This window comes from Notothenia coriiceps, unplaced genomic scaffold (assembly GCF_000735185.1).
Source record: "Notothenia coriiceps isolate Sejong01 unplaced genomic scaffold, NC01 NC01_scaffold00036548, whole genome shotgun sequence".
Lineage (NCBI taxonomy): Eukaryota > Metazoa > Chordata > Actinopteri > Perciformes > Nototheniidae > Notothenia > Notothenia coriiceps.
Genome location: NW_011369249.1, coordinates 114,503 through 127,229, shown reverse-complemented (window position 1 = coordinate 127,229; position 12,727 = coordinate 114,503). Strand labels below are relative to the sequence as shown.

General features: G+C 40.0%; 1 protein-coding gene across 1 annotated transcript in view; it reads left to right on the top strand.

The window, feature by feature from the left end:
- Positions 1-11,499, top strand: part of LOC104964020 (collagen alpha-1(VII) chain-like) — a 42,700-nt gene extending 31,201 nt beyond the window's left edge. The window contains exons 80-93 of the mRNA XM_010792728.1: positions 1,007-1,060; positions 1,362-1,415; positions 1,516-1,578; positions 1,798-1,860; positions 2,002-2,118; positions 3,555-3,632; positions 4,858-4,911; positions 5,042-5,090; positions 5,313-5,321; positions 6,483-6,566; positions 7,188-7,313; positions 8,784-8,957; positions 9,319-9,501; positions 9,618-11,499. Of these exons, the coding sequence (XP_010791030.1) occupies positions 1,007-1,060; positions 1,362-1,415; positions 1,516-1,578; positions 1,798-1,860; positions 2,002-2,118; positions 3,555-3,632; positions 4,858-4,911; positions 5,042-5,090; positions 5,313-5,321; positions 6,483-6,566; positions 7,188-7,313; positions 8,784-8,957; positions 9,319-9,501; positions 9,618-9,646 (1,137 nt within the window). The 3' untranslated portion in view covers positions 9,647-11,499. The remainder of the gene's footprint in view (positions 1-1,006; positions 1,061-1,361; positions 1,416-1,515; positions 1,579-1,797; positions 1,861-2,001; positions 2,119-3,554; positions 3,633-4,857; positions 4,912-5,041; positions 5,091-5,312; positions 5,322-6,482; positions 6,567-7,187; positions 7,314-8,783; positions 8,958-9,318; positions 9,502-9,617) is intronic.
- The last annotated feature ends 1,228 nt before the right edge of the window (positions 11,500-12,727 follow it).

The window sequence follows — 12,727 nt, the reverse complement described above, 5'->3', positions numbered from 1 at the left end:
AATATAGCTTGTTTGAATCTGTCCAAAGTTTACAATTCTACACCGTCTTCATTTACAATTAATGCAAATTATTAATGAGCTTTACTGCGATGCAAGAAGACAAATGTTGGCAGAGCCAGGCTAGCTGTATCCCTTCCCCACCGAGCCGTCACAATTGGTTCATGGACTTTGGTTCTGAAGCCTCCAGTTCCATATTTATACTGCCTCCATCTTGTCTTTTTTCAACCATCAGTGACAAAAGAGGGTGGATCTAAGTACAACCAAACACCTAAAAATACATTTTTAGGCAACAAAGATGTTGTAATAAATGTAAATAAATCAACTGAAAACACACTGGAAAAGGCTGTAAACAAGACTTAACCAGCAATTAAGATAATAAACTTGTCAGGAAAAAAATTATACGAGAAGTAGGTTAATTTTCTTATAGACTTCTATACAATCCAACCTCTTTTTGAAACCAGTGCTAGATATTACAGAGCATGCACGTTTAAGGCCCTTGGCATTGGCTTCACTCTTCAGACCCTAAGCTCAAAGTTCAGACTCTTCATTTTATTCTGTACTAAAGTTGTGTGAAATACTAGCCACATTTTAAGTCTATAAAGAAAGATGTTGAAAGAAAAAGTCCATCCAAGTTCACTGTGTTCGTTTGAAGATAATACCAGTGTGCTATCACATGTAAGGGTGGATTTAGCCCGGCTGGAACAGACAACATCCGCCAGAGCTCTGCAGCTGTATTGCCACTTGTCTCAACACCCGTTATCAGGAGAATGATAGCACCCTGTTCCGCCTCATGTCCGCCGATGTTTAGAAGTAGCTGGTGACATGTCCACTCTATGTGTAAGTGCTCAATGCTGCAGTCTGATTGGCAGGTGAAAGGACTGAATGTATCTATAGATGGGTTCTCTGTCTGTCTTTCTGTCTGTCTGGTATGGAACGTCTTGTCCCTTTTGTGACTCACAAGCCTCTCTATTATGCTTCTGTCAATGATGAACTTGTGTGTTTCCAGGGTGACCGAGGACCCAAGGGGGCTTGTGGAGGCGATGGACCCAAAGGAGGCAAGGTGGGATTTAGACAGGCAGAGAACATTTTGTAGGAGGAAGAAGAAAAGAAGAAATAAGCATGAATACAGAAATTGTAAAAGGGATAATTTCCCACCCACTGGAATTTTGACACTTGGGTTTTTATTCTGTCCAAATAATGAACAAAGAAACAGAAGCATGTTAACATTTCTCTAATAGCTAGTGGTGTAATGTTTTGATTATAATTCAGAGTTGTATAAATTATATGAGTCAGACATTCATGATTCATGTACAGTGTGGTGAGTATTTAAACATTGGCTGAATCGGAATGTGTGTGTTCAGGGGGATTCTGGTATTCATGGGCGATCAGGCCTACCAGGAAGAAAAGGCGAACAGGTATGAGTAATATCTTTGGTATAAAAAATTAAGTTTTTCATTAAATTCCTTCCTGTGACAGTTGAGATTGGCATCTACAGGCATGCTCTTTGTTCCCCAGGGGGAGCTCGGACCTTCTGGGGTCTCAGGGATCTCCGGAAAAGAGGGAATAGTGGGCCCCAAGGTATGTACTTTATTATCTCTAACTATCAATGTGTCCGAACATAAAGTGTAACCACTTTTATTTGACTCGAGTGCGAACCAAGTCCATAATGCAGCGATTTGAGTCTTTGAAGGATTAAAGCCAGTCTTTGGATGTTGACCAGTCTTGCAAAAAATCTGTAAATCCGTTTAGCTGGTGTGTATGTTGGAACGGTGGAATTCATGTGTCAGTCTGTTTTAGGGTGACCGTGGCTTTGACGGGCTTGGAGGACCCAAAGGAGCTCAGGGAGAGAAAGGTGAAAGGGTGAGTTTCTAACTTCAGCTTGAGATTCACCGTACACGCTGTTCCTTATCTCTGTGTACTATCAGAAGCACAACATCGCTCATTCTCACAACTACAGGAAACCTTGAGATCCATAGATAACTGTCTCTGTGCTTCTTCTAGGGCCCGTCTGGCCTCCCTGGCCCCCCCGGCCTCAGAGGAGTGGACGGGGTCCCGGGCCTGACTGGCACTCAGGGACCAGCTGGTGCTGGTGGCCCAGAGGGTCTTCAGGGACAAAAGGTGATTCTCCTTACTTTTGCTGGAGTGCGACAAATTCTACACGTCACATATATAGGGGCAGTCTATACAAATAATACTTTATTCACAAAATGTAGTTACCTTCGGAATTTTTTTTTGAACATACACGTTGGTGAGAATCCAAAAACAGATAAACGTTGTTGTGTTTAACAACAGCAGCACTATTAAACATCTGTCTACAAACTCACACCGCAAGGTCTCTGATTTGCAGAGGTGTGCTACTTGTCCGTGCAAATGTTGTTTATGTGGAAGTGCTTTAAACGCCATGGTTTTAGCATCGTTTCATGTGTTTGGGAAGTTTTGCTTTTGCTAAACTCTGAACCCAATTACTTCGCTTCATCAAGAATTGTCTCAGTTTTTTTGATTATTTGGTTACTGTTGAGGCATTTGAGAAAAACAGAGTCTTCGTCAACAATTTGAACACAAGGTAATTAATACATACACATATGCGAATTAAACAAGCCTTTCTTACAACAGTTCATTGGTGCCCCATTAATCAAAACTGTGAACATTTAGTGGTGACCTAGCAAAGAACACAAATGTACAATGGAGTAAGATTAGACAAGGTACAATGGCTTCACTGTGATTGCACACAGTTTCAGCAGTCAGAGGTGCGTGAGTGGCAACAAATATACTTTTTTCGTTTTTGACAGTTGTGACATTTAGGATATAATGCAAGACTGCCATAAATAGAATAGAGACTTTTGTATTACTCCTGAGTTTGCTCTCCTCTTCTTCCTCACCTGATTGCTGGTTTTGATTGCTGTGTATTGCTTCATGTTGATTGACAGTTAGATGGGCCTTTCTGCTGCATCATCAAGTAAATAAAGAAAGCCGGTGACAGGAGAGCAGGGCTATATCGAGTGTCTTTGATGAGCACACCTTTTTTTCCAATTGAGTCAACCTAGTTGCATTCATTTTCCAAAACAATATTTGAGCTAGGGTGCAGCCTGAAAGGAAGACTGAGCATCTGTTAATAGGATGGAAAAGCAATAAACACCAAGAAACAACTTTAAAAACAACCTAAAAGGACACAACGAACCAGAACTGCATAATGAAAGTATTAAAGTTGTATTCTTTGTAGCTTTGATGTCTGAATCATCCGTTTGAGTTTTGAATACAGTATCTGGTTTGAAGAAGCATAAGTACAATGGAAATAAAGTTCAACCTGAACAGTTAACTTTCTTTTTTTCACTGACACTATGCAGACAAAATATCACTTCCAGGGAATATGTACACAGGGACAATAAGATAGTTTGTAACATGATTTTTTAAACTTGTAATGTACATTTTGTTCTAAATATATCCACTGCAGAAACAAGATAAGATAGGATTTTATTTATCCCGAAGGAAATTGTTGTGCCAGTTACAAATTGTGACATAGTTTGTGTTGTAATGTTGTTTTCCCTGTGTCTCAGGGAGAGAGAGGTCCGATCGGCCCCTCCATGGTGGGTCCACGCGGTATCCCAGGAGTCTCGGGGGAGCGCGGAGAGCAGGTGAGTGTCACACTTATTTCCTCATTTGTGTTCTTGGCAGCCATCTTTGATTTTAAAAAAAAAAAGCCTTTCCAGGTCGGGAAGTTAAAGTGGACCTATCATGCTATATTTGAAAAATATATTGTAGGGCCATACCTATATAAAGCATGTCTGTGAAGTTTTCTTTTCAAAATACCAAACAGATCATGCATTTTAGCCATGCCTCATTTTGCTCTATTTGCTCTATTCCAGCCCTGTTTTTGCAAGGGCTGATTCTGTGACGTAGCTTTAATGCAAATTAAATGCAGCTGACCACGCCCCCTGCAGGAGAGGGGAGCGTGGTCAGAGATCAGCTGCTGGGCTCTCAGAAGAGGAAAAGAGAGGCTCCTCCGTGTATTATTCTTATATGATTATATAGAGTTGTTATTCATTTGTTTTAAAGCTCAATAAATAACAAAGAAAACCTTTGACCGGCACTTTTCTAATTTTGTCCGGAAGATTTAAACTTCAACGGACATGTTGACCGGCGAAAAAAAATCGAACTGAAACTCTGCCGTACGGTCCCTTCGTCCCTTGGAAGAGGCGGAAAGGTGGGTGCTTGTCATCTGCTGGTGGACTACCGGAGAGAATTACAGCAGCAGGAGCAAACTCTTGCCTCGGGGAGGGAGAAAAAGAGCCAGAGCGTCCACAGCGGAGAATAAACACAAGGGCAACCATGGCAACCATGTGCGGGAAGTCTTCTTCGTTGCTTTTGTCGCCGTGTGAACAGACACGTCTCGTGTTAACGGACACTATTCCGGGCTGACGTGAGCTCGGATGGAATCTGTATCCGCTCGTTGTAGCCCCGTTTTTAAAAGATTTGGGTACGGAGGAAAAGAGAGAGGGTTTTATTTTCTAATCTCAAATGACGACCACATATTATCAGAGCTTTCTCCGCTTTATTTTCATATATAGTTTGTCAAATGGATTCCATACACAGTATGTAGACACTGGCAAACCAAGTTTGATTACATTTATTGAATGTACGGTATATGTAAAAGTGGCAATTGCAGTTTTGACTTTTCACTTTGACTTTGTATTTAGGTCATGTGCCGCACCTGGTCTCAGCCTAATGTATTAATGCAAGCCTCTCTGTGTGTGTGTGTGTGTGTGTGTGTGTGTGTGTGTGTGTGTGTGTGTGTGTGTGTGTGTGTGTGTGTGTGTGTGTGTGTGTGTGTGTGTGTCTTACTACCTGTACATGTTGCAGGGAGAGCTGGGCCTAGATGGAATCAAGGGAGACAGAGGAGAGCCAGGCATGACGGTCAGTGCTAAAGCTGAACCGCGGGGCTCAATCTGAACAGGCGGACACAAATGAGCACACAAACATATGCAGAGTTTATATTAAAGCTATGTGTTTTTTCATCTGTTTCCACTCTTTATTTTAAATTCAGGAGTATGAAGTGAGAGAGTACGTTCGCTCGGAGATGGGTCAGCACTGTGGTGAGTCTTTCATGCAGCTTGCATTGCTTATTTATAACAGCTGTCCCCAAATTGAACTTCAGATAGTAATCACAGCACATGAGTCACAGCCTCCACTGAGCCCTATCAAAGTAAGATACTGAAAGAGCTGAAGAGAACTACAACAAAGCCATGACTCTTTAGACTGACCTTTTTTCTTCCCTCTCTTTCTGCTTCCTTCCTGTCCATCTGTCTGATCCTCAGCGTGTGGAGGTAAGTGAGCCATTCGACTGCAGCCGAAGAGGGCTGTGATTTAGCATGAGTCACAGCAGTATGCTATACCACATATGCTGCTGCAGAGTCTGTCCTGAGAGCAGTCAGTCTCATACATTATATATTAGTAGAATGCTTTGGGGCATTTGCCCTCATTAAGCATTTGTGTGTGGTTTAAATGAGCATTTGACCTCATGCACACAAAAATAACACAGAGACATTAACTTTTGGCAGCATTGGGGTCAAAGTCAAGATGGGGTTATATAAGCTTAATGTCCAATACTTTTTAAGATTAATCTTAAAAAGTCTCTCTGCATCCTGTGCAGGGGATCCTGCCTAAGATACATCTTTAAAAAATCTGATTAATGGACTGAAATGGCTTATTTTGTGTATACTTTTGTTGTTGATAATTTATGTTAATACACATCACTGGACACAATGCTCAAACGAAGGCAATGGCTTTTCTATTATATTGCATATCATCTGAACTAGCTGAAATAAACAACACATTTTTCTAACCAGTGAGAAGGAATGGCCATTATAGACTCAAAATGATCAACTTTTCCTAAAGTTTTGACAAATGTGTTTGTTTGAACTGCTAATCAATTCAAAACGTCATCTGTGTTGTGAAGCAGCAGTTAATAAATATGCAGTGTTACTGAGAATGAGGCCAAAACACACATTTCGCTCATGTTTAATTCATTTATTATTACCTAAGAAAAAGTTTCATAATTTGCAATCGGTCACGGTTTGAGTCTGGGGTGTTAAGTTGAATCTGCGCTGATTTGACTCGAGTCAAAAGATATTTGACTCGAGTGCGACACAAGTCCATAAAGCAGTGACTTGTGTCCTTAAAGGATTACAGCCAGTCTTTGGAAGATTGCCATGTGTTGACCAGTCTTGCAAAAACTCTGTAAATCCTTTTAGCTGGTGTGTATGTTGGAACGCTGGAATTATTTTTTGTGGTGCTTATGGGTTGTAGTTGGCTCTGAACGTTTTACTACCAGAATACTCGGTCCTTTCTTCTTTTTTTTTTACATTATTTAAGCTTTCCGGTCCCCCTTTTCTCCCTCCTGTGTAACACTCATCCCGCTTTCCTAAATCCTGTCTCTGCTCCCTCGGTGTCCCTGTCCCCTCCATCTTCTCTATCTGGCTCCTCAGGTTCAGACCGAGTAAGTCGGTCCCAGCCCCCGGTCAGGGCTCGGCCTACACCAGAGCAACAGCTGGTCGTGAAGGGTAAGGAGGGTGAGTGTGTCCGTCCATCGCTCTGCCTGTCTGGTCGCCCTCGATCTGTGTGTCTGTCTGCTATCCGTCTCTAACAAACAGTTTTAACTTGTGGTGCTGCATCTGGAGATCTCTGAACAATGGGTGGTTTTCTCATCAAGAAAACAGAGAACTCCATTTACGTCCCACTTAATGTGTTCTGTGTATCCAGGCAAATATAATCGCTATGAATATCAATCTTTATTTATTTATATAGCACATTTTAAAACGACCTCAGTTGACCAAATAACACAATAGGAGAAATAATAAAACAATAATTAAAAACAAGATAAAAAGCACAATAACTAGAAACATATAAAAACACATACAAATGTCAACATGTTATGTTCAACTAGTATTAAAAGCCAGTGCCAGAGGTGAGTTTTTAGCTGAGATTTAAAAAGTTCAATAGAATGGAGCCGTTTGGATATGTACTGGGAGCTGCAAAAGCCCTGTATTAAATATAAGTGAACAGGTTTTATTTTACAATACCTTTATTTAGACGCTTCTTAATTTGAGCTAAAAGGGCCTTCCTGCTATGTGAATCATGGGCCGTGGTGACGGAGGTGAAGGATGTGACCTGTGTGACATTACATTTCTCAGGTCGTGAGCTGCGTGTGGTGGTGAACACCAACGACCCGGACTACGAACACATCTACTCCATTGAGGCGTACGACGAACCTTTAGACGAGCTGCTCTACTTCACTCCTTCTGCAAACCAGAGTGATGGTACAGTGTGTCATAGTGACCAACGTTATCACACATTGAAATAACACTTTTCCCACACACTGGGCACCTCCTCAGCCAACCTGGTCTCGTGTGAAACTTGCAAAATGAGCACATTGTCTAAGAAATTGAAAGTGTTCCCTGCTTGAAAGTTGAAAGTTTCCCAAAGTTAAAATGTCTAAGGTACCTTCTGGTGTTTATTAGAATCTGAAGGTATTCGATAACCCGACAAGCAGTTTGTGGTTTTCACTTCTCAAAATAAAATTTGCAATACAGATTTTTGGAAGAGTTTGAAATCTACATGGTTACATCCATGTTGGCTTGCTATTTGCCCGTGTGCAAGCCGGCATGCATGTGTCTCCTTGAAAACGTACTGAAAACACAGATAAAATTAGGAGCACTTACTACGTTTAATATGGATTACAATATGGTCTAGGGCAATATCCAGTAAGCAATATCCAATATCCAATCACATAAGTGCAATATTTGATAAAGCAAATGATGTGAAGATATCTGAATTGATGAGTTATTGTGGTGCTGCAGAGAAGTCCTGGCCTACAAGCCGTATTCCACAGACTTAACAAAACCTACTTGTTTGATACAGATACTCTTAAGAAATTACACCATGATCATTTAAAAAAAAACATTTGATGGATAATCTGATTATTGTTTCAAAAAGGGTAATTCCCAGAAATATCTGGAGTAAAATCGCAAATGAAGTATGAGGTAAAATAATCGCAACTAGTTATTCTTTCCAGAAAGTGCAGTCCTAGTATACTGTACATCTGAAATCAAGCAACCTCTCCAAACGTATACAATCAAATGAGTGTTGATTTTTGTGCAAAATGATTTAATCATGACCAAATCATTATCCTATCCTCAAAGAAATGATTTAAGCTTATTGATAGGACCACATTTCTATTTATATTAATCTGTTATGATGATTATGCTGAAGTCTAAAATGGATTAGATGATTAAAATGTTCAGTCACAACAGACAAAAATAGGAGAACAATAACAAGGATGCCATATTCTGGGATTTGCCTTTTATCTAAATTACAATGTCCCTAACTCTAACAAAATTCAATCACACGCTGCAAACATTTCAGTTCCATTTGATAAACAAAAGATGGCAAGTCAAATCTTTGCTTGTGTCCAATACTATGGTTTATTCAATTGACACATAATCAAATTAGCGCATGGGGAATATGTCTCATATTAAGTGTTTCTGTTTAACTTTGTGCTCATTTCATAACATTACGAGACTTTGTTGACCATTCATATTCTCACACACGCAAGCTACAAGCACACACCATCCTGAATGACTGTGAACTTTAACGTGGACCGTGTTCTTTAAACCCAATAACACATTAATGCAAAATGTCTCTTTTTTTTGGTTTTATTTACTGAATGTTTCGATTCCTGTGTGTGTGTTTGTGTGTGCGCCTGTGTGTTTGTGTGTGTCTGTTGACAGGTGAGGTTGTCAAGGATAACACTGACAAAACAGTCAAAGCTCAACCAAAAAAATCAGCCTCAGCTGATGTTAAGAAAACAGCAAAAGATGGTGGTCAGAAAGCAGCCAAAGTTACCACTCTGAAAGCAGTCATGTCCAGATCAGTCAGGTCCAAGAGGAGAGTCAATGGGGAAGGTAAACCCGCGGCCGTGCTGTTGACTGGTTCTGGGATGGGATCAGGGGTACTCCTGCCTGGTGTCTGGCCCTCTCTGCATGTCTCAGGCTGCATTTGCTGTTGACTGTTGAAAGGCAGTAATGCATCCAGTAAAATGAAAAGAACAAAGAATAATACATTAGTGCAAATGAGGTACTTTAATGGATTGACGCTATGGTTTGAATAAGTTTGATCTAAGTGGGCTTGAATGTTTGTTTTGGGTCCCCTGTTGCCCTTTGTTGCTGTTCTGCCTCTGCTCCTTCCTACCTCGCTGGCCCTTTACTCAATGTGTGTGCCTTTTGGTGTGCACACTCTTCACCTGTGTGTCTGTGTGTTGTGCAGCTCCAGCAGACGTGTGCCTGCTGCCCATGGAGGAGGGGAGCTGTGGACGGTACACGATGCGTTGGTACTTTAACAGCCAGGTTCAAGCCTGCAGGCCCTTCATCTACAGCGGCTGTGAAGGAAACGACAACCGCTTCCTTGAGCTGGAGGAGTGTGAGGAGCTCTGCCTTGGGGGGGCCGAAGGTAATCACACACACACACACACACACACACACACACACACACACACACACACACACTCACACTAGTTAATGTCAGGTATTGAATATATGCTGACTAACGAGCGGTCTGTTGTGCAGGTCGTCCTTCCTTGAAGACAGCACAATGAATGAGGACCAATCTTCCTCTGCCACTGGAATGTTAGCCTTTATATAGCTTTTAAAGAGTATTATTTTGTCAATTGTCAACATTTGTTTTTGTTTATTTATTGTTTTTGTAGGCCTAACCCAACCCCAGGTTAAGACGGGATGCCAGAGTGCTTCCTTGCTTTATATTCTCCAAAACATGCAACTACAACAAAAAAAGCCAAAATAGTGTTTATTCGTAGAAAAATAATGTTGTATTACTTTCCTTCTTGTGCAGTAGAACATTACAATTAAGAAAAAATGTATTGGCTTTACTCTTATTTCTCATTTTAACTGAACAACAGTACTGTGTTAAAGTACCTTCCATATCTTATTCATTTCATGTTCCACACAGACTTGTATGCAGACAAAGGACTTATGACTGCATACAGAGAGGGAGTGGACACATGACTCACCTCACTCTTAAATGCTATATTCCTCAAGTATGTTCCTTTTTTAAGGCCATAGTTTGTAGTATTGCTCAGAGATTTGTATTTTACATCAAGCCTGTTACTCCACTTACCATCAAAAAAAGAAAACTAAAAGACATTTCTCTCTATTTGGAAAATGATTGCATATTTTGCAATTGAAAACACTTTTTCAACCCTTTCGACATTACAATGACTTCCATTGTTTGGTATTGACTTGCCACTTTGTTTAACAAATATCTTTCTTGGTATATTCGGAAAAATAATAGATACAAAAAAAAAGCACTTAACGCATATCGCAAAGATTAGAGTCAACAATTTATAATAAGGCTTGTTTTCTACCTCTGTGCAAAACCTGTTGCGTTATTAAAGACCTCCATATGAAAGTTAATGCATACTGCTTTTTGGCATTTAACAATGACTGTGACTCACTTGTGGAGCAGCTGTTGTTGTCATGATTTGCAGCCGTTGTTACATAAATTGTAAAGTGTCAAAGAGAAAAATATAACAATCCCGAAAGCAGCATTAGCTAAAAGGAACATACTGTATGACAGACCGCAAAAACAAACACCCTTTATGAACTTCACTAAACTGGTAGTAACTTCAAGGATAAGGTGTTTTCATTATTTAGCTCACTCCTTAAATGTACAGACTGTACAAACTGTACACACTATTTTTTTACACATTTGTACCAATATTTCAAAGTGTTCTTCTAATTATAATTGTACTGTAAAGTTCTTCAACATAGACACACAGGAGTCACTTTTAGTTTAGTAATAATGTCTTTGAGTCAGTTTGGTATTTATTAGTAGCCTCCCGAGACCAGACACAATTTGAAAATGGAGGAATTCTAATCTTCTTTTTATCATCACACATGTACACTGCAGCAAATGTATGAATTTTAGACTCTTAATTTACCCTTTAATAGTATTAGGAGTGGGGGGGTTGGTGCCTGACTCATCCTGCATCGCCCAGAATGAGAACTGGCACCTCTCCAGGTACAAGTCTCTACACTGTGTACTTGTTCCATATGAAATGTGTCCCTACAACCTGAGCTACTGCTACAAAGCCAATTCAAAATAACATAACATGACAAACATTACAGGTTTATACAAAACAAACGAAAACATATACAGCTAACTTAAGTCCCTAACAACAGAGTTGAAATTGACTTCTATTCGACATTTTTATGAACTTTTTTATCAAAGACGCAGATATTTTTCATGGTTAAAATGAATGAATTCAACCAGGTGATTTTCAACCCTTTCTAATCCCTGAAAGTGAAAATAAAAATGAAAATAATTCCTGAACCCCAGGTGCCTGAAATAACTCCTCACATTTCTCTACATTATAACTATGCAAGCACATCTATATTTGTTTATCATTATGGGCACATTTTTGACAAATATGAAGAACCTAGCACAATATTCTGCCAATATTTTGTACATAATGTATTTCATCGTTTGGGGGAACTTGTGCTTATGATCACGACTGCATGTTCATCTGTCAGAGAAAAGGTGCTATTTTTAAAGGTATTTTTATACTGTGTATTGAAGATGTGTATTCATGTGGTGCAAACCTTTTTTATGTAGCCTTATAGAATATTTTAAAAGAGCTTTCTAATAAACCAAATGTTTCAGTAAACAAGTTTGGTCTTTTTTTCGATTTCTGCAAACACAAACTTATTTCACGGTGATCACGAAACTTATTAAATGACCACGACATTTTTAAATAGATAAGGCCCTTAATTATCTTTTTGTCACACAAAAACTTGAATATATCCATTAAATAACTTGATTATGTAGGGGTAATGGAGGAGTGTGTGTGTGTGTGTGTGTGTGTGTGTGTGTGTGTGTGTGTGTGTGTGTGTGTGTGTGTGTGTGTGTGTGTGTGTGTGTGTGTGTGTGTGTGACCAACCAATCAAGATGTTCTAATTTCATCAGCTGATTTTATTAATGAGAGGATGTTCTGCTCGTTGGCCACGACCCCTCCCCCCTTGGTTTTTCCGTGCTCTCTGCCCTCGGTTGATTTCCCCCGGTGTACGACACGCCGACTTCATCACACTCGAACAGGTCTCACGCAGCTGCGTCATCACCTCATGCCCTGCCTTTAACTGACTTCATTTCAGAAGTTATCTCAGTCACCACCTTTACAAGCTGTGGGCTTGTATGTGCTGGCACAGGCTTTCTGACAGCTGCAAACTATGATCACAACATGCTGACAGTGATCGTGGAGATATAGAAAAATAGGTGGAAACGGCTTCAAATTGCTCAGTTGATAGAAAAACTGCGGCATGGATTAAACTGATTTCCTCAACAGTTATTATTGTTGTATTACTTAGGCGTTCCACTATGTTTTGGAACCTGGCTGCTCGGACTTGAGCTACAATACTAACGAAATCAATTTTTTACTATATATGTAAGAATATTAGACTCTTTATTAATAAGATCCTAATTTAGACTGCTGTGTGCCAAGTGGACCCTGAAATAAATTAAGAGCTTTGTCACTGTCTCACTAAACGTGTACTTGGTTTTGCTTTCAAATGTACTTAAACACTGTAACAGTTCAAAGCAGCAGCCTCTCATGATAGCACAGCGTGGTGGTGGGGGGGCTGCCGTCTCTCAGTAATAGTTACCT